This window comes from Triturus cristatus, chromosome 3_2 (assembly GCF_964204655.1).
Source record: "Triturus cristatus chromosome 3_2, aTriCri1.1, whole genome shotgun sequence".
Lineage (NCBI taxonomy): Eukaryota > Metazoa > Chordata > Amphibia > Caudata > Salamandridae > Triturus > Triturus cristatus.
The window spans coordinates 113,778,285-113,804,059 of record NC_140584.1 but is presented as its reverse complement, the minus strand read 5'-3'; the positions used below and the strand labels follow the sequence as shown (position 1 = coordinate 113,804,059).

Below are 25,775 nucleotides of genomic sequence, written 5' to 3'. Positions count from 1 at the left end.
TTTTTGGAAAGTTTCATGCAGATTCAGCAAACGGGGCCAAAGTCATTAGCAACACAAAAAAATGCTTTTCCCATGGAGGAGCTGACCTAAGTATAACTGCTCAGTGTTGACCACCACTGGGTAATATGTAGTTTAGTCCTGAAGAAGGTGGAATTCATCATTTTACTCCACCAAAATGTGCTAACGAAACATTGAGACATGATCTACAGACACTGGGCGTTCTTATATGACAATACATCAAAACTCATGGATGTTCAATGATATATAGATTAGAATTGTACATGTTGAAGGAAGATTGATGTGTCCTAAATTAATCCTCCCTTTTTGTCTGTGATGTACACTATGTTTTTATATGTCTGTATGTGAAAAATGTTAAAACATTATGACCCTAATCACAATGCCAGGGGGACTTGAGTCCATCCAACACCATTTCCGTGTGGGAACTGAACGACTATAGGTCGGCGGTTCCGACCACTGTATTAGGATGCAACCGCAAATGGTGCAGTTGCAAACTCCCATTTCTCTATGGAAGCTTGTGCTGTGGGCGGTCTGCTTTGCCTCAGTGGTTTCAGCCTGCAGCACAAGATCCCATAGAAAATTACAGGGGGGCACCATAGGTGCCCTAACGGCCCCCAACCGGAGGCCGCAGGGAGAAGGGTGCCATGCTAGGGGCCCCCAAAGTCAATTCTGACAGGCTTTCCATGTCGGGAAGCCCAACTAGATAAGCCTGCTCGAAACCAACAACAAAATCCTGACCGCGGAAATGCCGTACTTAGGGATTATGTTGCACTTTCCGGCTGGCCGACGGGCTCATTGAGCCCGTCGGAAGCCAGACGGAATGACCAGGCGGTTTGACTTCAGACTGCCTACATTGTAATTAGGCAGTCGGTTGTCAAACGAGGGATGTCGGTTGGAAAGCCTCTGACCTGCGGTCGGAGGCTTTCCGACCGACATCCTAATGAGTTCCTAAGTGTAGAATACTCCACTAAGCCAATTCCCTTTCGAAATCAAACAAATGATAGCACTAGCCTACGTCTCTGTCTCAGAGGTAGTCAACCACTATAACCTATTAATAGAAAGCCCTTTCTACCAACAAAATAAAGACAAACTTAGTCCCCTCATGTACTATTTCGAAGATACTGGGGTTGGCAAACTGCATCGTTGTATTGCTCGATTTCCCCGGCCTTTCTGTGTTAAAAGGGGCCTAATGTGACTTCAGTCTCTTTCCATTCAAGTCTAAGGGTTAGAGTAGTGTATAGAGCCTATGTATTAGGCACTTCGACATGATCCTGTGTTCTTCCCCATAGATCAGGGTTTGCATACATATCCTAGGGGATAGATTCGTTAGCATTAGGGGTAATCTGTTCTGTAGTGAGGGTATTTCATGGAGCCGTGCTGAATTCAGGCCTGGTAGGCCTTAAACGGGAGAGACTCCATCTTTCCTCCTGCTCTGGCAGCTTGGGAAGCTTCTAGGTCATAGGCAGTGTTTTAGTTAGGAGGTGTTATTCGCTTGGAGAGAACCGGTTCAGGCCGGCCCTTATCGAAGGATTGTATTCTTCTTCATGCCGAAGACACTACATCAGGCCGGCCGGCTGGGAACGTGTCCTTGGCACGGGAAAGTACAGGAATTTGGTGGGCGGCAGGTTACGTGCTGGAATTTTCCATGAGAAAATGCACATCTATATTAGTGAAAGTCTGAGGCAGACACTGGCACTTGCTTTTAGTCCGTGGGCAGCACCTGGCCGTTAGCAGTAAAGCTACTATTTATTCCAGGGAAGACAGATGATAAACTTGAAGGTGGAGAAAAACCGAGAGACAGATATTCTTCTAACACAGCAGCCAAAGAGAAGAGAGTAGCCAATGAGGAAGAGGTCCCAGTGACTCGGAGAAAAGAGAAGGGAGTAGATCTGTGACTGCAGAGGTGTGACTTCCAGGCGAAGCCGAGGCGCAGACGGGAAGGGAACCTGGATGGCCATTGAGTGCAGGCTACATACGACCAAGGTGATGTCGACCCCTTTTTATTAGAGTGTACAGCTTAATCTTTCACTTTCCTTGCAGGTTATATGTGATGTATTCTGTGAGCGTGTATGTAGTAACTAAAGAAAGTATTTAGTTTGTAGTGAGTCAACCTGTGCTGTGTGTTCTTGTATAGGAGGGTAGCCTATTCTTCTAGTCAGATGCGACTTGATATGAACAGATGTTAATCCTGATCAGGTAAGTGGTAACTGAATGAGGGAGGAAGGAGCCCCTCGAACTGAAGAACAGGTTGTGCTCAACTAGTGGTCTTTGTGTGATCTGATATATGGTAACCCTGATTCCCCTGTCGTGTATTATGGTAATAATAGGATGAGCTCGTGCTAAGGCTGCCGTCTGGGCAGGAAGTCCTGGGTCTGTTTGAGACCGCGAGGCTAAGGCTGCCGACTGGGTAGGAAGTCCTGGGTCTGTCTGAGACCGCGAGGCTGAGGCTGCCGTCTGGGTAGGAAGTCCTGGGTCTGTCTGAGACCGCGAGGCTGAGGCTGCCGTCTGGGTAGGAAGTCCTGGGTCTGTCTGAGACCGCGAGGCTGAGGCTGCCGTCTGGGTAGGAAGTCCTGGGTCTGTTTGAGACCGCGAGGCTGAGGCTGCCGTCTGGGTAGGAAGTCCTGGGTCTGTCTGAGACCGCGAGGCTGAGGCTGCCGTCTGGGTAGGAAGTCCTGGGTCTGTCTGAGACCGCGAGGCTGAGGCTGCCGTCTGGGTAGGAAGTCCTGGGTCTGTTTGAGACCGCGAGGCTAAGGCTGCCGTCTGGGTAGGAAGTCCTGGGTCTGTTTGAGACCGCGAGGCTGAGGCTGCCGTCTGGGTAGGAAGTCCTGGGTCTGTTTGAGACCGCGAGGCTGAGGCTGCCGACTGGGCAGGAAGTCCTGGGTCTGTTTGAGACCGCGAGGCTGGGGCTGCCGTCTGGGCAGGAAGTCCTGGGTCTGTCTGAGACCGCGAGGCTGCTATATATATATATATATATCCATATAATAGGAATTCCCTGTCCTTAGGTGGTACATGTATATATGTGGTTACTTATTGTGAATAGGCCCTAGGGAGGGGGTAACGTTCTGGCTGGGTTAGAAAGGCTCTGTTGAGCGGGTTCTATCTGATCCGACAACCCAAGCAGAACAATCGTTCAGGACACAGATGCTAAGTAAAATACCAGACACCATGGTGGAATGTCTATGACAGCATCTTGGCACAGGAAGCCAAAGCAAACAACACAGCAAAAGTATGGCACAATGCCTTCCAATTCACACTAGGCAGAACTCAAACTACATTATACAACATTATTCAAATTTATTGAAGTATTACAAAAAGAGCAAAGCTACCAAGAACTAAGAATAGAACATTATTGCCCAAATTGGCCCTGAACTTAGCAAACAAACTAAAAGAATGTACGACATGCTACAATTTAAAGTCAAGCTCATCATAAATAACCAACGACTACATTCAATCTGCCAAAAAACTCAAGAACTACAACAAATTCTAAACTAAGAAATCAAATCATTTAAAAAAACAAAGAATAATATAAATATTTTATTACATCAGTGAAACAATTATATACAATCGCAAAGTTAAAAAACACTTATATAATATATATATATATTAATGATTCTAAATAATGCAACAATAATCAACCAACCAACTTAGAAACAAATTTAGTACATAACATCAAATAACTACAACATATAATCCCCAAAAATCCACTTGATAATAACATACACATAGCATAAGCAATACAATATCACATTTCCCACCCACAAAAAAAGTAAGAAATAAAACTGTTTTGTAGCTGCAGAACGTTCTCCATCTCTACCTAACAAAAAATTTGTAATCCACAAAAAAGATAAGAATCCAAATACAAAAAGCCCCTCCAAAAATGCAAACATATAAACAATCCAATCGAAATCCCTCAAGCAATCAATAGTCTGTAGGTTAAAAAAAAAACCCTGAAAAAGTATTTTTTTAAAGAACTGCTCCAGGAAACCTGAAGATAATGAAATCTGAGTAAAAACCATTGGTTTATAATAAACCAAAACTGATTTCCTTAATAAAAACATTTACTCAAAACTCCCGTAGAAATCGTTCGGAAGCAAAAATCTGTAAAAGAAACATTAAAGACTCACCAGCATAATACATTCAGTCCTAAATATAAAAAATTCATGACCTTTAGTCATCAAAAGATAAATAACATCACGTAATTTAACATAAAACATTTATACATTAATAACATAATTTTAAAAAACTCAATATGACAAAACAGTACAAAACACTATCAAAAACACATCTGAATATATCAGAAACTCACAAACAACACTATACCCAACTTTTAAACATGTATCCTGAATCCCCCCTAACCTCAAACTCCTTCAAAACCTGTTCTGAAGAACAGCAGCACCTGCTTCGTAGAAAAATGACCCAAAATAACACAAATAGACTACGAAATAGAAGGTAGCTGTAAAAAAAAACAAGGCCCCAAATCAAACTAAAAAAAGACTTGCCCTGGATAGAAATCAATGGGAAATGTTCAATAAATTTGAAAAAAGTAATACATTTTTACAAATGTTAAACATGTTAAACAATATTGGAAAAAATATTTTAAAAAAATCTAAGGTATAAATGAAATGACTACCTAATATATACTAATGAAAAATACATTAAAACAATGTTAAAAAATGTATTTAAAAAGTTAATAAATATTTAAAAAAATGTAATTAGTGAAAAGTAACAATTTTAAAGGTACATTATACAAATGGATTAAATGTTATGTACATCTGTTTTTTATAGTTAGAAATTAACAATAATATTTTATTTACACCACTTTGTAACTGTTTTTAGTTTTACTTTAAAATATATTTGTTAAAATGTACAACAGCACAATTAATTTAAAATTGTAAAAAAATTAAAAATAAAAATATGTGTGACATCTTTATATTATACAAAATTTAACAAAAATTGTATACAACAAACAGGTGACATTTACTATTCCCACTCCAACCGAAATCAAACTTGGGGAAGGTGTTGACCACTAGTAAAAGAATACAATTTACTAGTCTGACTTCAATTTAAACCAACTTGAGGAAAATGCTGGACACTAAAGGGGTGATATTTGCTATTCCCACTCCAACCTAAACCAACTTTGGGATGATGTTGGACACTAAAGGGTAAACATTTACTATTCTCACACTAATCTAGACCGACTTGGGGAAGGTGTTGGGCACTAAAGGGGCGCCATTTACTTTTCCTACTCCAACCTAAATCAACTTGAGGTGTTGGGCACTAAAGGGGTGACATTTACTATTCCCACTCCATCCTAAACCAGCTTTGGAAACGTGTTGGATACTAAACTGGTGACATTTACTATTCCCACTCCTACCTAAACCAACTGGTGCAAGGTGTTGGACACTAAAGGGATGTCATTTATAAGTTCCCACTCCAATTTAAACCAATTTGAGGGAAGTGTTGGACATTAACCCCTTGCATGCCCGCCCCTTTCCCCGCCCAGTGCCGCGCTTTTTATTAGCGGGCGGAGTTCATGACGAGCTGGACTCGTCATGGGCACAGCGCCACCGCAGCCCATGACGAGTCCAGCTCGTCATGGGCACTGAAGGGGTTAAAGGGGTGACAGGTACTATTTTCACGCAAAAGTAAAGCAATTTAGGGAAAGTGTTGGAATCTAAAGGAAAGACATTTGCTATTCCCACTCCAACCTAAACCAATTCTAGGAATGTGTTTGACAATAAAGGGGTAACATTTACTATTCCCACTCCCATTGAAACCATCTTGTGGAAGATGTTAGACACTAAAGGAGTGACATTTACTATTCCCTACTCCAACCTAAACCAACTTGGGGAAGGTGTTGTACACTAAAAGAGTAACATTTTCTATTTCCACTCCAATCTGAACCAACTTGGGGAAAGAGTTGGACACTAAAGTGGTGACATTTACTATTCCCACTCCAACATAAAGCAATTTAAGGAAAGTGTTGGAATATTAAGGGGAGACATTTACTATTCCAACTCCAACCTAAACCAACTCTGGGAAGGTGTTTGACACTAAAAGATTGACATTTACTAATCCCACTCCAATCTAGACAAACATCAGGAAAGTGTTGGACACTTAGGGGTGACATTTACTCTTCCCATTTCAATCTGAACCAGCTGAAGGGGGGGCATATGCAATTCTCACTCCAATCTAAAACAACTTGAGTAAGGTGTTGGACACTAAGGGCAACTTTTACTATTCCCATTACAATCTAAACCAACTTGGGGAAGGTGTTGGACACTAAAGGGATGAAATTTACAATTCCCACTACATACTAAAGCAACTCCAGGAAAGTGTTGGGCACTAAAGGAGTGACATTTACCGTTCCCACTCCAACATAAACCAACTTGATGAAAGTGTTAGGCACTAAAGGCTTGACATTTACTGTTCCCAATCTAACCCAAACCAACTTGGGATGGGTTCTGGACACTAAAGGGGTGATATTTACTATCCACACTGCAACCTCAGCGACTTAAGAAAAGTGTTGGACATTAAGGGGGTAACATTTACTATTTTCACTCTTACCTAAACCGAGGATGGTGTTGGACACTAAAGGGGTGACATTTACTATTCTCACTCTAGGCTAATTTAATAGAAGGCATTGAATGCTAAAAATGTCAAACATTAAGAATCTAGTTCAAATGAAAATTTCTACCTAAAATATAATAAAATAAAATTATGAAATACAAAATTATGGCTACACATTTCAATAAATTACAAAATTACCAAAAATATTATTATGAATTATAGTAGTTTAAAATACTTACTTTTATATTAAAATTTGAACCTAACAATTGAATGTATTACATTTTAAAATGTAATAAATATCACAATATTTTTATAAATATTTCCTACCACTAGTCAATTTCAATTTCATAGATTTCAATAACAGTATTATCTACAAAAAGCTCATATCAAGTTTCCTATATTTTTACATTTTAAATTGTTTATAAATAATTTTTTTATATTCATGAAATAATTGCTTATTTTGTTATCAATTATAACAAATTCATAAAAAGAATGTAGTATTTTTAATTTAAATATCCCAAGAGAACCAAATATACTACTTTATACAAATGTTTTAAAATAAATTATTATATACAAAAATGTAGATTTGAAAATAATTAAATGAATTACATAAAAAAATATCATTTAATATACATTTTAAATTATTAAAAAGGATTATTATAACAAAAATACATTTTAAAATATAAAACAATTAATTTATATGACTTTCAAACAATTAACTTAACATTTTATATGTAAATACATATATTTTTTTAACTCCTCCCCCTTACCCCAATAGCTGAACATCCCACTACTAAAAATATATATCTCAATAATTATTTAAAAACATGAATACAGTTTAAAATACAATTTTATTAAATGGAATAATTATCAAAAATAAAAACAAATGTAAAACTGTACTGCACAAGTTATTGTTAGCTCTGCTAACTACGATTTGTGAATTTAATTTTTTTTAAATTTAAAATGTTAATGCTATCACTGACATATTCACCTAACTGTAACTTTACGTTAACCTTTGTTTTTTTCATTGTATATGTGTACATATTCACTGATAAAACAAAGGTCACAGGGACTTTATAGTAAGGTTCAGATTTTACACTAACAAAACTATAGAAATTCATCAATTATTTTTATCTCAAGTAACTGTAACTCATGCCCTAACGTAACTATAACTCATTCCCCGCCATGCACAGTTTTCTAAGCATAAATTTCACTGCAAATGTTACAGTCATATTATCAAAGATGTCATAGAAGATGTTATAAGTGGTGTAATATGTGGGATAATTATCAGTGCATGATGAGGGTGTGAGTTTTAGTTATATGTGTGAGTGTGTGTGGGTCTGTGAGTGGGTGTGTGAGTGGTTCTCTTGGTCTCTAAGTGGTGTGTTATTGGCTGCATGGGTGTGTGAGTGGTGTTCTGGGTCTCTGAGTGGGTGTGTGAGTGGCTGTATTGATGCACGGGTGTGTGAGTGTGTAAGTAAGTGTCTGAGTGAGTGTGTGAATGGAGTATTCTTTCTTAAATTGGAATCTGGATCCACGGATCCATTGTGGATTGTCATGGGGGCAGGGTATGGGTGTGTGGGTGCATATGTGGGTCTGTGAGTGGGTGTGAGAGTGGTTTTCTGGGTCTCTGAGTGGATGTATCAGTGACTGTATGGGTGCTTGAGTGTCTATAGGTTTGTGAGTGAGTGTGTGAGTAGTTGTGTGGGAGTGTGAGACAGTGTGTGAGGCAGTCTGTGAGTGTGTGTTTTTTAAAATTGTGATCTGGATCTGGAGATCCATCGTGGATTCACCTGAGTACGGTGTGTGAGTGTCTGTATGGGTGTGTGAGTGCCTGTGTGGGTCTGTGAGTGGGTGTGTAAGTGGGTGTTTGGATGTGCAAGTCTGTGTGTGAGTGGGTGTGTGGGGGTGTCTGAAAGTGTGTGAGTTGTTCTGTGAGTGGGTGTATTTCTTTTTAAATTGAGATCTGGATCTATTATGGATTCACACAGGCAGTTTTTGAGTGTCTGCATTGGTGTGTGAGTGGGTGTGTGAGTGCCTGTGTGGGTCTGTAAGTGGGGATGTGAGTGGTTGTCTGGGTCTCTGAGTGGATGTGTCAGTGACTATAGGTGTGTGAGAGGGCGTGGGAGTGGATGTATGAGTGGATGTATGAATGTTTGAGTAAATAAGGCGAGGCCCATATCGCCAATACACAAAACCTTAGAAATCCCTTGAAAAAAACAAAGGGCCTGAATATGATCTTGGCGGACAGGATTACTGCGTCACAAACATAACGGATATTCTGTCCCCGGTATTACAATTCTATAGGATACATTGGAACTGTAATACGGTGGACAAGATATCCGTCACGTTTGTGACGGAGTAACCCTGTCGACCAAGATCATAATCAGGCCCTAAGTTAGAGGGACATTATAGTTAGGTGAAAATGTCAGTTAAAACATACTGTTTTAAACTTTTTTTTAAAAACACTGAAATGCACCAGTTATAGTTATGTCAGGTAACAGTAACTTGTACCCCTGGGTAACTAACACTCACACCTTCGCCATGCACTGCTAATTACCCCACATATTAATCCCTCATTCCATGATCTATGACATCACTGATAACATCACTGCAGCATCTGAAATTACATAATTGATAAAAGAACAGTGAATAGAGGGGGCGCGAGTTCTAGTTACCTTAGGGCACGATTTACAGTTACTTGACATAACTATAACTGGCAAATTTCAGTGGTCGTTTGTTTAAAATGGTGTGTACCAACTAACATTTTCACAAAACTATAACATCCCTTTAACCATTGGTTTTTTCAATGAAAAAAAAAATATATATATATATATATATATATTCACAGAAAAAAACATAGGTTTCAGGCATGTTATAGTTAGGAATTAGCATTTAAAAAACCTCAGAAATTCACTGAAAAAACCATAGGTTTCAGGGGTGTTATAGTTAGTTGGACTTTTCACTTGTACAAAACCATTAAAATTCCCCCGTTATAGTTAGTTCAGCTAACCATAACTCGCGCGCCCGCCATGCACTGCTGATGACGTCACATATTACATCACTCATGACATGGTCAGTGACATCACTCATGACATCACTGATGACATCTCAAATGACATCACTGATGACATCACTGATTACATCATCCAGTGAATGTCTGTTTTTCTGAAAATTAAATATGTTTTATATATGTATATCTCAAGGTCGATGGAAGAATAAATGGGTATATAAGTGTCTAAATGGATGATTTGTTTTTGAAAAATTGATTGTGTAACTGACTGATTAAGTGTATCATAGTGAATACATGGCTTAGTGAGTAATGTTTAAATATGTAAATATCTGTATCAGTCTCTCACTTTGGGTATAAGTGGCTGCATGGGTTGGTGAGTAGCTACATGGGTGTCTATATAGGTTATTAGTTGGTTTTTTGAGTATCAGTCTGAGTGTCTGCATGGTTCGGTGGGGGGTATTACGTAGTGCATAGGTGCATGAATGAGTGACTCACTGTTTGTATGTGTTGAAGACGGCATGTGTGCAGGACTGTATGGGTGGATGAGTGTGTGTATGGGTGTGTTAGTGAGTGAATGACTGTCTCAATAGTGTCTTTATGAGTAACTACATATGTTTTAAACTAGTATATGTGACTATTGGTGTATATAAGTGAGTATATGTGAGAGATTGAAAGAGTTCCTGTATGAATAAGTATGTGTTTCTATAAGTGATTGTTTAAAAGACTAAGTATGTGTAAGTTTCCGTAGAAGTAAGTGTGGTGGTGTGTGTATAACTGTATATGCAAGTAAATGTATGTTTGATTCTTTATTAGCATGAGTGACTATGTGTGTGAGTAACTCTATGGATGAGTGGCATTGTGTAACAGGATGTATAGGTGTATGAGTACATATGATGAGTGAGTACATGTATGAGTGACTGTATAGGACTGTTGGTGAATGAGTGGATGTGTATGTGGATCTTAGAATTACTGAAGAGGTTGTTGTAACTGGTATTGGTATGTCCATTGTTTTGAAAATTGTAGTCTCTATTTTTGAATGTGTGTATCAAAGGTTATATTAGGGTGAGAGGAGGTCTGCCACTCTATCACAAGGATGATGTCATCAGTGATGTCATTAGGGATGTCATTTGAGATGTTATCAGTGATGTCAAGAGTGATGTCACTGACCATGTCATGAGTGACGTCATCAGCAGTGCATTGCGGGTGCGCGAGTTATAGTTAGCTGAACTAACTATAACGGGGGAATTTCAATGGTTTTGTACAAGTGAAAAGTCCAGCTAACTATAACACCCCTGAAACCTATGGTTTTTTCAGTGAATTTCTGAGGTTTTTTAAATGCTAATTCCTAACTATAACATGCCTGAAACCTATGTTTTTTTCTGTGAATTTCAAAGGTTTTTTAAATGCTAATTTCTAACTATGCCTACAGAGATAGGACATGTGAAGAAAGAAGAAAAAATGCACAGAAAGAAAAAAAAGAAGTGCAGAAAGAAGCAACAGAAGTCCTCAAAGACGAAGAAAAGTGCCGGAAGAAGGATAACGTGCAGAAAGAACAAAAAGAAGAGCAGAAAGAAGCCTTGTTGCAAAATCATCCTGTACCCTCAACTTTTTCAGACGGATACTGGTGGTAACTGAGTCTGACTAACCAGTCCTAGAGCCAGTGCTATGTTAAAAGACACTTAGAATACAGTGAAAACACCTACATACACTAGGGAACATTATGCGTTGGGGTCCCCCTGTGATTAGCATGACCTCCTCTGTAAGCCCCTAGTATATAATAGGGCAGGGGGATTAAAACTACCTCTTAAAACAGGCCACAGGGCGTTTTTGCACACGTTAACTCAGGCCCCGTCTCCTCCCTTCACCACTGTGTAAACACGCCCTGTGTCCGTTTTTAGTTGGGAGATTAAGTTCATTTGAATCCTGAGGGTCCCTAGGGTCCCACTAGCCCACTAGGTACCTCCAGTAAGTGCCACAGAGCTGCGTTGCAGAGAGGTGTAAAAAGTGGCACGGCCTGGACCAACTCTCTGCAATGCAGCTCAGTGGCTCTTACTGGAAGCACTTGGTGGACTAGTATTGAAGGGAAATTATATCCCCAATTTAAAACGTGCCATAGTGCGTGTTTGCACACGTCACCTCAGGCCCCGTCCCCTCCCTTCACCACTGTGTAAACGCGCCCTGTGGCTGTTCTAAGTTGAGAGATTAAGTCCCCTTGAATCCAAAGGGTCCCTAGGGTCAAACTAGACCACTAGGTACCTCCAGTAAGCGCCACAGAGCTGCGTTGCAGAGAGGTGTAAAAAGGGGCTTGGTCTCAGAACACCTGTCTGCAGCCCATTTCCCTGGCGCATACTGGAGATGCCTGTTGGGCTAGTTGGCCCTCAGGGACCCTCAGTATTGAAGAGGAATTAATTCCCCAACTTACAACTCGCCAGGGGGTGCGTTTGCAGAGTGTTGCAAGGAGGGGGCGTGGCCTCTGGCACGATGCCAGTCTGTAATTTATTTTAATTTTTTAAGAAGGGGGGCTGTGTGGTTCCCCTTCTTATTCTAATTTATTGGCCCTGATGACCCCATCCCCCAGGTCCTGTCTCCTAATTATATTTTTTTGACCCCAATCCCCAGGGCCGGCCACTGTTTTTTATTATTTTAAAAAAATATATATTTATAGACACACCTAGGACATGCTGGACAAACCGTACGTGCCTATCACCATGACGATTTGAGTGCTATTCATTAAAAGGCGACTATGCATACAATGAATCCACGTGGAATGTATTTACACCACTAGTGAAGCTCTGACATGTCTGATGCCCTACCGTGCCTAATCCCGGTAGACACCCTTGTCGTTTATTTATACAAACATGGGTAGCTATTGACGGGCACATTTAATACACATGCACACCAAGCCATTCAAAGGGGATTCGACACAAATTCGACCAAAACTATGTAAGAAACCCCCCTCACGGTTAATAAAACACACATCCACTGCCGGATGTGTAATACTTTTTATTTTACTCTCTGGAAAGGGGACGAACATCACTTGAGAGTCACAGCGCTCTCCTGGCAGAGCCCAATGCTGTGTTACACCCACCATTGCCTGCCGAGTGCCACACACCTCTGTGTTGTATTCCACCAGCTAGTGCATATGCTATGACACTCTCTAGCCCATGTGCACTGTAACCCCACCCCGTGAATATGTCATGCCACACTTGTCTTCGCACGGGTTATATTGCCCCATCTAACGTGCCTTTCTCGATGCCTATGGTATAACGCACAGTGCTATGCCATACATATTACAATCTGGGATCCATATCTTTGTCACAGTGCATATGCAACGTTACACTCCCCAGCACATATTTTATATTACAACTTTAGAGACTAGTTAGGTTACACAACACTGCCCTGTGTATATTACACTCCAAGGCGCACATCGCATAGCACGCGCTAGTGCCTGTGCTATCTCGCGCTCTCCAATGAATCTGTCATTGCGCACAATGTATTGCATATTATATTTCACGCCCGGTTCATCTTATATCACTCTTTTTGGTGCATAGTTTATAACATACACTATATCTAGTTTTCATTTTCAATTGTGCTCTCAGGACTATATTCTATATAACACTGTGTTCACCTACCCTTTTCACGGGCATTACATTTTGCGATAGGGGGTGGAGGGTCAGGGGGTGTTTCTGCCAAGTGAGCCCGGAGTCACAGTCACAAACGTCCTCTTCTTCCTGAATAAAAGTGAGATTATGCTGCATACTTGTTCATATTTTAAGTAGTTCGCACAGACACACGTTTTAAAAACAATAAAGTTCCTAATACCCGCCTTCTCTGAACAGTTAGCTTGCTGCCCCATCCCCCTCCTCCCTATCCTCTGTTGTATGAATCCATGGACTAGCCTCCTCCCTCCTGCCATGCATGGTCTGATGTGCTGCCACTGCCCTCAATTTAGTATGATGTACCAGTCCCCTCCTCCTGCCCTCCATTGCCCAATTCTATGCCCCATAATTGACCTCCTGCTTAAACTCTGTGCTTAGCTTGCTGCCCCTATTCTCCTTCCCCCTGCCCTCCGATGTCTTTGTGCATGCCCCTGCTCCATCCTTTTTGCCCACCATGTTCGATGGACCTGCCACTGCTATCTACTCTGAGTGTTCTGTTGAGCTGCCACTCCCCTCCCACCTGCCTAGCATTGTCAGATGACTGTAACCTGTCCCTGCCACCTCCACCCTGCCTGTCCACATGCCATGCCCCTATCCTCTTCCTCCTGTCCTACATGGTCCATTGTACTGCCACCCCTTCTGCCCTCCCTGGTCTTTTGTGCTGCAACTGCTCCTCCTGCCTGCCCCGTGCGGTCTGTTGTGAGGCCCCTTCCCCTGAACTTTCTTGTCTGTGCACAGGTCCTGACCCTCCCTTCAATCCTCCATCATCCTTTGTGCATACCCCTGCACCCTCCTTCTTGCCCATCATAGCCATTGTGCTGCCACTAACCCTCCCACTTGCCATTCAGGGTCTTCTGTGCTGCCATGGCCCCTCCCACCTTCCCTGTGTGGTCAGTTAGCTGCCCCTGACCCCCTCCCACCTTCCCTCCATGGTCTGTGTGTATGCCATCACATTCTCACTGTTGCTCTTCATGGTGTGTCTTGCTTCTAGTGCCCATCCTGCCTGACCTCCATGGCTATCTTGCTGCTCCTGCCCTGCCCCCTTGGCCCCAGCCCTCTGTTTACATGTGCTGACCCCTACTCCCTCCCTCCTGGCTTGTCTGTTCCATTGTAATGCCCGTGATACGTCCCTCCTGCCCTTTATGGTCTGTTATGCTGCAGCTTTCTCTCCTGTCTGTCCATAATGCTCAGCTAGATACCATTGCCTCTTGCCCCTCTGTTCTCTGTTGTCCATGTGCATGGTCCTGTCCCCTCCCTCTTGCTTTCTATGGATTGTTGTGCTGCACTCCCGTCCCGCATGCCCTGTGTGGTGTATTGTGCTGCTGCAAACCCTGATGCCTGCCCTGCAGGGTCAGTTTGGTGCACCTCTCTATGTCCCTCCTGTTCTCTGTTATCCAAGTCCATGTCCCTACCCCATTTCCTTCCATGATCCAATGTACCATACTTGCGAACATTTTGAACTTGGTAAGAGGGAGATTTTGAAAAAAAACTGGGGTATTGATTTTCCCCTTTGAGTTACATTGAAAAAGAGGAGATTGTAGACAGGAGACAGATCAAATAAAGCCCATTTGAGCTTAATAACATTGGACGTTTCCTGGCTGAATCGGGCCTGTTGGCATGTATGGTTGTACTACCATTGCCTCTTCCTTCTGCCCACAATGGTCTATTACATTGCCACAGCCTCTCTTGCAAGTCCTGTATTGTTGGTTTGTTGCCCCTGCCCCCCTTTCCACTGCCCTCCATAGTCTGTTGTGCTGCCACGGCCCTTCCTGCCTGCTCAGTGTTATTAAATTGTTGCCTTTGCACCCTCCTACCTGCCTTCAATTTTCAGAGTCCGTGCCCCTGGCCTCTGCCTCTCAACAGTATCCTAATGAACAACTAGATTGCTAACATTCTATATTTATCACAAAAGTGTGGAACGCCTGACGTCATCTTGATGTAATCAAAACGGTAATACCTAGAGCATTTCCTTTAGAAATTACATATATGAGAGGGTCTTATTGGCATCAAAATTATGGTTAGTGCTCTAAAAGACTAAAATAAGGACATATTTTCTGAGTTTTCAAATAGCGACAAAGCACTTTTAAATTATTTGTTATCTTTATGTTTTTTTATCCAGTTGACCACTTGATTAAATGTTGCACTTAGGGAAGAGGATGTGGTGTTACTTCCAGAACTGCAGACTTTGCAACTTGGGAACCAGGTTGGAGTTTCTGCTTCAGCTCGACATTCTGTGATTCTGGTCAAATCACTTAGTCTCCCCATGTCTACAACCAAAATGAATTTGTTCTTGTGTGATGTAACCAATGCTCATGTAAAGCACTCCAATACCTGACAAGTCTGCACTATAGAACACTGCAAAAACACAAAATAATAAGTGTTTTGCACACTTCTGTCATTGGGCTATATTTGGGCTACATCTGGGTGATTTTGGGCTACATTTGGGCTCTTTTGTCTCCAGTGGCCATCTTGGGAGATTTATTTGTTATGAAGTTTCCTAATTTCCTCATGTACTGCAGTCTCCTCAGTAGGAAATGCTTTCAGTTTTTTACTTTGATTCCACCATGAAGGTATTCAGATATGTCACACATTTGCCATAAATTCTGAAAGTTACCACTCTAGTTGCTCATTAGATCACTGTAGTAAAACTACTGTTCACCATGGAAGTCTGCTCCTGGTATTAAAAGTGCATGTTTCAGTCTGCATGTCAGAATTTTTTAATGAAATAGAAGAGGATTTGAGAAGTCACTCAAAATGTGCCCTCATTTTCTTTCTCCAGCATTAATCATAATTTCTATGGCAAAATGAACCCCCTCTTTGTGTTCCTTTTTAAATTAAATGTTTTAAGTGTTACCAGTTTATTCCATCAAGAAGGCATTCAGATGTGTCACACATTTGCCATAAATTCAGAATGTTAGCACTCTTTTTGCTCATTAGATCACTGTAGTAAAGCTACTGCTCACCAGGGAAAACTGCTGCTGGTATTGAAAGTGCATGTTTCAGTCTACATGTCAGAATTTGTCAATGAAATAAAAGAGGATTTCAGAAGTCAAAATGTGCCCTAGTTTTTCTTTCTGCAGCACTAATCATACTTGTTATGGAAAAATGAACCCCCTCATTTTGTTCCTTTTTAAATTAAATGTTTTAAGAGTTACCACTTTAATCCAAGCAAGATGGCTTCAGGTGTGCCATACGTTTATCATAAGTAGGACTGTTAGCGCTCTAGTTGTTCTTTGGAACACTCTGGGAAGCTGCAGTAGAACACAAAGGAATCAACTGACAGTCTCTGCCCTTGTTGGATGTACATGTTTTACTGAGAATGTCAGACTTCATTTTCACATGACTGAGAAAGATAATGTGAATTTACAGAAAATAAGCTCTCAGTTTAGCTTATAGATCACCTTCCAAACCTCTGTGGGAAAAGCATGAGAAAATATTTTTCTCTCAATCATGATATCCCAGCAGAAGGCTTTTTCACATGGTGAAATCACCTTAGAACATACCACAATTCCTAAAATGAGTATGGTACCATCAAGAAATGATTTATAATGTAACTAAAGTCTTAAAACCTTCTATTAACTGCAATGCTTTTTAATGAGGTGCTATCATGTATATTGGTCCCAAGATGGCTGCCAACACTTCTTGGATGAAGTGCTGACAGCCAATCAGATCCCAGGATGAGATGTGTGGTTAGGCTCCGCCCACATATATATATGATTTTACTTTTGATTTTCTCAGGAACTACTGAACAGATTGACACCAGACCTGCAAAAGGCACTTCCCTGAGCTGAGGACTACCTCTCTGACAAATTTCAAGTAATTCTGTTCAGCCGTTCGGGCTGTACCTTGGACTAAAGGTCCCTATGGAAAATTGCATTGGGAAAATACCTTTTGGGACCCCCCTTTTTTCTCAGCCCCCGCTTGACGAATCCCCCCGAGACTTTCAGGGTCGGAGCGGAGCGGAGCGCCCCACCTATTTTGAAAATTTCGCGAGGATTCGTCAACAGGCCCCAAAGTTATTCCAAATAGAATGTTGCGGATTTCCTATGGAAACACGGTCCTAACTATAACTATCTACTGGCGACCGCCAGTAGATTTTATATATATATATATATATATATATATATATATATATATATATATATATATATATATCATATCACACCGTCAATCCTCAGCTTCACGCCATAGACAGAGACGGACCACAAGTAGGTGCCAAAGTGTATAATTTATTAGCCTGTTCAGTCCTGACGCGTTTCGGTTCAAAAAGAACCTTGATCACATATATATATATATTAAATCTTTCATGGCATCTACAAAATAAACAGAAGATAAAAATACATAAAAATTTTCAAAACTTAAACAAACTTCCATATTGACACATAAATAACAATAATATTAATTCTGTCATTACCCACATTTTAAAACATATTTTCATGTTAACCCCCTCAAAGATTTCTAAATCAGAGATTCAATATACCCATACATTCTTTAAAAAACATTCTTTCTCTTTCTCTGATTGGCCATTTCTACTATGCAACACTCACTTCCATACTTCATACCAACTATCTAGACTGTCAGGATCTATTTTCTATAAACCAGTGTGACACCCCTACCTTCCAGTTATCAATGTAAGATTGTTTATGTGCAGGAAGGGGGACCTTCCTGTACATAAACAATCATTGGCCTTTTGCGCAGCAGACGTGAAAACAGCAAAAACAAGGAGAAATTAAACATTCCCTGGTCTAAATTCTGGCGCTGCCTCCTATTTACACCTCCCTTGTAAATAGGAGGCAGCGTCAGAATCAATGGGTGTTGCAGTGGAACGCCCACAGCAACACCCATTGACCTCCACTTACACTCTAAGCATAGCGTGAAAGGTGCCTTATTTACAAGGCAGCGCTAAGCCATGTTAAGTGGCTTAACACTGCCTTGTAAATAAGGCGAGGCTCATATAGCCAATACAGCGTCACTGAAAGTGACATTGTGATGGTGATAGGGGCTTGTAATTATGCCCCACAGTCTTTGCATATTAGGCCCATAATGTGAGATCTCTATAAAAGATTTTGCAGGACCCATTTGTGATGAGCAATATAAGTTAAACGTGTGTGAATATAAATGTATAGGTGGGGGAGCAAACACATTAAGTGGACGAGCCGAGCCCGAACCAAGTCAAGTGTCTGGCTTGGCTCTAAGAGCTGTTGCTTGAGCCGAGCCATTAAAATGTTCTGCATGTCAATCATGCAACAAACATCATATAAACGCACAATAGAGTGTCTTAAAAATTCATTAAAATGTATTTCTTTCACATGCAGAAGTGTTTTTACCTTAGTGCATCCGATTATATCACTAGTTTGAGAGGCATATAGTAAAATTGATAGTTTTAAAAATAAATCTAGAAACATGCATGCTTTCCCAGTCTTGATGACAATGCCATTAGTGAACTAAGAGCGATGTCCATTAAATCAGACACAAGAGAGAGATTTTTGTGTAGCACACATACTGAACTCACATATTTGCAAGGTGTTACCACATGTGATAATGAAGAAAAAGGAAGCAAACTTGAAATAAAATAATTGCCTAAGATCAAAGGGGCAGATTTACAAGCCCTTTGCACACCAGAGCGTCCCTTTTCGTGATACACCGGCGCAGCATTTCACTGCCCCATATTTACAAGAACAGGAAAAGCCACCCTGCATTCTACAGCATGCATTGAAAGAAGAAAATGTGTGTAGATATTGTTTTTGGCCAGGAAGGTGCCCCTTCCTGCACAAAAACATTCTCCCCATGACACAGGCACCCTTGCACCTGGTGCAAGGGTGCCTGTGCCGGCGCATGGCAGCTGTTTGTGCGCGAGCGCAGGGGAGAGCAAAGGAATGCGACATATTATTGTAAATATGTCGCATTCCTGTGCTTTGAAAGTGCAGCAGCGAGGCGCAGCCAGAGGGCTTGCGTTGCCGCTCTACGGCACTTTCTTGTAAATCTGCCCAAACAATTTTGTCAAGCGGAGAAGCTATATTGAACCCCAGTGTTCTGGTTTACTTTCTGCAGCTGAGCCACAACATGGTACCTGTTCCTGTCTCCTGTTTAAAATCAAAAGTTTATGCTTTGTCTGTAAATCTTCGTGCATGAGGTTTGGGTATGGGCGGCAGGCAGGAGCCACACGAAAGCTCAGCTCGTATTGATCTCAAGTTGAGCCTAGGCAGGTATTGGTATATAGCCAGGCCCTGTTCTAGCGGGTGGGCCGGGTGGGCCAGGCCCACCCAAATGGCCCACCCAAACAGAAGCCTTGGCCCTCACAGTGAGGGCTTGAAGGCAGGCGCACAACGGCATTGGGCTCAAAGGGCTGTCTGTGTGTGTGCGCACCCGGGCTGAGACAGCTTCCCGGGCGCACACACACAGACAGTTTTTGAGATTATCGCAGCCGCACACGAGTACTTCACAGGTCTTTAAAAGACCATTTACATGTTAACGAGGCTTTGTTTATTTTTCACCCCTTCATCTCCACATGGCGAAAGGCGACAAATCCTTTCCTTGACAAGGGTAACCTTTGCCTACTGTCCTGCTGCGTGGATATTTCTTTTTCTATGCAGCGCAGGAGAGAAGAAGTTTGTTTATTCCTATTCACCTTTCCTGACCCCTGCAGCTGCTTATCACATCAGGCTGTGACACAAAGTTTGACTAATGGAGTAGTAGGTAAGAGAATGTGTTACTATTTATTTTTCTTTTAAAAATCTGCACGGGCCCAGCAGGACACATACTTCGTGTGCGCTTCATTTAAACTGTTTTTATCATTATCATGGCCGATGCAGGACAACAATAAGACAATAAAAGATGCCCAGATAACGCTGGTGATTAATGATCCTGCTGGAGAGCAATCATTTGTCTGTTGGTAGCTTTTAAATGCAGATGAAGTGTATTTTATGTGGAAGCTCAGTGGGTTACTGCCTTTGTCACAGAGATCCTTGTGTTACTTGCAGTTCAGAAGGTACAATCTTAACATAGGACAGTGACCAATGAACTGTCACCAAAGAGCTGCATACAAACATGAATGGTTATAGTTAGAACTTCGCTTTTTTTTGTTTTGTGATGTAGTTAGAACTTCCTCAGTCTTTCATCATTCTAAAGTTGCTAAAATGAGTATGTTCGGGCAGATATACATTTTTATCGGTAAAGCTGACCTCATGGAATACTCTTTAAATCCTAAGGTTGTGTTTCCCCAGACCAAACCCTCTCAAAATTTACTGCCCACCAGTATGGATGACATGTGATTCATACACCTTGTAATCTTCATTGGCTTATATGACATTCCCTGTAGACTGATTTACATACTTGTATGATTCATTGTCTCTGTATAAAGTGTGCGTGGTGTAAAGTACTGACACACACTACACTGATATGAGTAGCGCTATACAACAAATTAAATGCATATGAGAGAGGGGCTACGGAGCGATGAGGGGCACTGGTGGAGGGTGGCAGTGAGGGAATCTGAGGAGGAGGTAGTAAGAGGGGCTGTGGAGCAATGAGGGGCACTGGTGGAGGGTGACAGCAGGGCTCGAGTCGGGGTACCACGCGGGTGGACTGCGTCCCCCCACTTATTTTACCGGGAGCTCGATAACTGGAGCAAATGGAGCCACACATTCACTCTTTGGCCTCTCTGGGACGAGATCGGAGCTCATTCAGAATGCTGCTCACGCGCTGGCTTCTCTGATGCAATGGCATCTAAGGGGTGAGCGAGGGGAGGCAATGAGTCTGATGGTGCAAGACACCTTTCGTGACGTCACTTCCTATCATGACGTCAGCGTCCCCCCACTTCTTTTTTTAGGACTTGTGCCCTGGGTGACAGTGAGGGAATCCGAGGAAGAGGTCATGGGGTGGAGGGGGAGCTAGGGAGAGATGAGGGGCACTGGTGGAGGGTGGTAGTGAAGGAGTCTGAGGAGGAAGTAATGAGGGGGAGGGGCTTCAGAGAGATAAGGGGCACTGGTGGATGGTGGCAGTGAGGGAATCCGAGGAGGAGGTCATGAGGGGGAGGGGCTATGGGGAGATGAGGGGCACTTGTGGCGTGAGGCAGTGAGGGAATCTGAGGAGGAGGTCAATAGGGGGGCCATGGAGGGATGAGGGGCACTGTTGGAAGGTGGTAGTAAAGGTATTTACAGAGAAAGAGGTTATTGGTGCGGCGCCGAAAAAGACTTTCGCATCAGCGCTAAAGCCGGCCCTGTCATGGCCTTTCTGTTTTTGTATATTTAATTAGCAGTCGGGTCATAAGGGCTACTGTGGAACATACTTTAAAGTGCGTGCTAATTATATTTACTGCTATATTCAATGTTTTAAGTTTGAAGGTGATTTTACTAATGTTTTTAACGGGAAAAAGGAAAGTGGAGCCCGATGGTGCCTGATATGGGGCTGGGGCCCAAGGTCAGCTGTGAGATAAGGTGCACTGGAGAGGAGTAGTGGATAATCAAAGCCTGTAAGGGAGTGAGTTGCAGAGTCTGGGGTCAGGTGGCAGTAGTAATGAAGAGGGATACTCCCTGAAGGCTCGCACAGAGGGAGCCCGAGAAGTGTCACTTGCCTGATACTCCCACCTCAGAAACCTCCTCTTCCCATCAAAGGAAAATTACATGGAAAAAACACTTTTTGAGAGTGATAATATTGAGAAAGAGATTTTGAAAAGAGTGCGTTTTACTGGGTCTTGTAAGACTCAGAAGAGATAAAGGAGGGCCCTGAAGCAGGCCTGCCCAGACATATATGCGACAAATCGAGCCCGCAGTGGCCCACCCAAATAAAAATTCCTGGAGCTGGGCCTGTATATAGCTCGTGGTAAAAAGTTGGGACAAGGTCTCCGGTCTCGCAGCCGACAATATGCGGCATATGGGATAGCTTTATAAATGTTTGAGCAGGCACTCAGCCACTCACGTGGCGCAGCGTAGTTTTTAATCTGTAGAAAAAAAGGTGCTAAATGTTGCGTTATGTTGCTCCATGCAGGGGGCCCATTCTATTCTTTACCAGATCTACCCCAACATGTCTTCTGAACGGAGAAAGTTGTATTAAGGAAATTCTGCAAACAATGAACACAGAAAAGTAACAGTCTGACAATGCAATACAATTTATTCACGCTTCTGGTCAGAGCTTCATAAATAGTAACACGATAGAATGTGGTTCTACTTACAATAATATCGTCTGCGTGGATGAAAAATAATGTAGAGGGTGAGCGGTGCACGCCTGTTTATGTTGCCTGCTTCAACCACACCTTTTTCTGCAGCCTTCTTCCAGCACGCCTGTGGTATTGCCTGCTTCCAGCACACCTGTTTTTGCACCTTCTTTCAGTACGCCTGTTTCTGCTGCCTGGTTTCAGTACGGCTGTGTCTGCTGCCTGCTACAACACGCCTGTATCTGCTACCTGGGAGTACCTGCTACCAATATCACATTCATAGATGGGCACACCTGCTTCTAGAAAGACTGCAAGGCAAACTTCCTAATGAGAGGCTGCATAATCCACAACACATCCAATAGAATTACCGAGAGGCATGCATCATGGCGAGTGCCGTAGGAAGAAAGAAGCCTCTTTTATAGTCACAGTGCCCAGCATACCTCAGATGAAACATGAAGCTGCGCGTGCCGACCCCATTGCGGATTTCAACACCGCTGAATGTGGCTGATCTAAAGATGAGCTAAAGAGCGCGGTCTCTATTTTCTTTGATAAACAAGTGGCCAACCCGTGGGAAAAGAGTCCGTCTTTTGTGGGCGCCTCACGTTCTACACAGCCCGGCAATGCCAGTAATCAACAGGTTGCGCAACAGGAAGGCTGGACGAGAGCGCGGATGAGTCATGTCTTCGCAAGGGGACACGCTGCCTCCTGTCTGTGTGAGAAACAAGCAAACCGCAAGGATTGTCTCTGAGTTGGCTGAACAGGATTTTTGATGTATTTAATCAAGTGGGACCTTCAAAGGTTTAGGCGAATATAAAATGTGATCTGCCACCCACAGTTAATATTGACTTTTTTCAATTCTTAGGATCGCGGCAACATTGTCACTGCTGAGATTACCACCTGGACAGTCAAAAGGTGCCATCAAACCGAGGGTTAATACAGATTGACACCAGATATGAAACATTTTAACTGCAAGAGCAACTAACTAAATTCAACGGGATGCATTGGTAGTGTTTCTAATGGGTGTTGGACTTCGCCCTTTTGGCAGGTTCACCCCTGAACTTTTTGCCTTAAGCTCTGACATAGTGGTAGTGATTTTAGGTCCCTGCGCACTTTAGCACTGTGGCCCAGTGTAAAGTGCGTGCGCTCTGTGGTACATTTAGTGAGATTGACCTGTCCTCCCATAGGAATGCATTGGGAATGAGTGTGTCAGTGGTAATTCCTGTTGTAAGGAAGCGCAGCAGGCGCGCAACACCCATTGGACTCACAGGGCTTCAGCCCCCCCCGTTGTGTGTGGCAGCCCGGGATGAGACACCTTCCCGGGCAAAAAAGCAGCCGCACCCGAGCACTTCACAGGTCTTTAAAAGACCATTTGCATGTTAATGAGGCCTCGCTGTTGTTTCACCCCTTCTAAGAGCCCCTGCAGCTCCACTCTGCCTATTGCTTAAAGTTCAGCCCCCCCCGAAATTTTTGCTCAGCCCCCCCCGAAATTTGGCTCTAGTTGCGCCTCTGTAGCGCAGCGTGGTCAAGTCTGGTATGTGTGAAATGGTATTAATAAATGCTGCGCAATGGTGTGCGCAGATTTATTGTGGTTATTTTAGAAATGCCACTTTTAGAAGTTGCCATTTCTGTGTGCCATGTGTCTGCCTGCCTGATGTGAATTGCATGTCTGGCTTGTGATTGACAGGTGCTGGATGGTGTGGGTGGCTTCAGGAGCCAGGGTGAGTCAGCCCAGTGGTGAAGAGAGAGATCTGCATCTAGATGGGAGGGAGGAATTGCACCTGGGACCTGAATAGGGCTGTCCCTTCCCTCCACAATGCTGGCTCCACCCCCTGTGGTGCGTCTGATCCCTGAGCCCCCACCTGACAAAGGAGAGAGGAGCTGAGCAAAACAAAGTGCTCCAAAGCTCCCCCAAACCAGTTGCATCTGGTTTTTCCCCCAGCCCTGTGCCTACAGACAGAGGAAAAGGGTGTATAAAAGAAGGGGCTGTGACCCAATGAAAAGGTTGTGTTCTGTTGTGCTGTTCTTTTGACTTGAGGGGGGGGCCTGCTGCTGCCGGGCTCCAGGAGGAACCGCCACAAGGGACTGTCTCCCTGCTGGAGGGCCCTGTGAGCTTGCCTGCCTGGGCCCAGCCTTTGCCCCCTTCCCTCTACAGGACTTTGTGAGACTTTCAATCCTATCGCCTTGAAAGCACTTCATTTTTTACTGCAAAGCGCTTTTCTTACCCAGGGAGCGCGTGGGCTCCGCAGCGCTGAGCTGCCTCATCTACCGAGGGAATCCCGACATAAGGATTCCCCCGCAATTGCCATTCATCAAGCGAGAGCCCACCCCGTGTTATTTTGCTGCCAATTTGTGCTAAAAAAAACCTGAGCGGGAGCCCACCCCACATCGGTACCTTCTAGCGGGAGTCCACTCCTCACTGCCCGCAAAGAATAATTACCGCCGTGACCCGGGTGCCGTGGAGCGCGAAATAGGAAGTCAGGCGCCCTTTGTTGGGACGAAGGCGGGGCCTCACGACACAAGAAGAGAGGAAGCGGACGGGAGCCTACCCCGCGCTCCGGTGCCCAAAAAGAAGGCGGAGGCGACCCGGAAGTGGTGGAGGCCTGAGCAGGGCTCTCGTGAGTCAGGAGAGAGCCCCACAGCCCCAGAAAAGTCAGAGCGTTGCATGCTCCATGTCAGCTGCCCGCCACCAGCAAGAGGAGTCCCAGTACTGCCGGTGAGCGGGGCAGAGCAAAGGAGACCGGCAGCGCTGGAGCCGCCTGGAGGAGTGGAGACCGCGAGGGAGTCCCAGGTGAGTGGGACGTTACCTCCCAGGGCTGGTACCGGTTCTCCTTGAGCGGCCCCCGCAGGGCAGAGGACCGCTTCAACATTGTGGCACTCGACATCTAGGAGCCCCAGTGGGGGCTCCGTAAGGCACAGTGGTGCCTGGGCTCATTTGTGGTGGGGCAATTCAGGTGAGAGTCCTGGCGTGGGAGCTCACAGGCCAGTACCGTCTACATTCCTCACAGCTGCACCGCCATAGCGGGCAGCTGCACCATAGGGGGCACTTTTATTCGAAAGAGTCTCGGAGCGGGGCTCAGGTGGCACCGTGGTGCCAGCGCCATATTTCCTGTGGGGGCACAGTTGTTTTTCCACGTCCCAGTGGAGACTAAGGGCGCAGGAGTGCCGGTGCCCACATTTTTGCCTGCACAGCTGCCCAGCAAGTAGTGGGCAGCTGCCACGGTCAGGCCAGTTCTTAGCGTACTTTTGCTTGTGCTGCCTTGGCAGCTTACGCCCTGACAATGTTGGACATAGGGCGTTGGAGCCCCTGAGAGAGGCCAGTTGGCCTGGGGCCAGTTCCAGGTGTGGGGCCCCCGCTTGGGGCATGCTG

At 43.5% G+C, this 25,775-nt stretch overlaps 1 protein-coding gene across 1 annotated transcript in view; it reads right to left on the bottom strand.

The window, feature by feature from the left end:
* LOC146856883 (interleukin-18-like) overlaps positions 1-23,005 on the bottom strand; it is a 152,177-nt gene extending 129,172 nt beyond the window's left edge. Inside the window, exon 1 of the mRNA XM_085647342.1 lies at positions 22,849-23,005. Coding sequence (XP_085503468.1) covers positions 22,849-22,862 — 14 coding nt within the window. The 5' untranslated portion in view covers positions 22,863-23,005. The remainder of the gene's footprint in view (positions 1-22,848) is intronic.
* Positions 23,006-25,775: the final 2,770 nt, after the last annotated feature.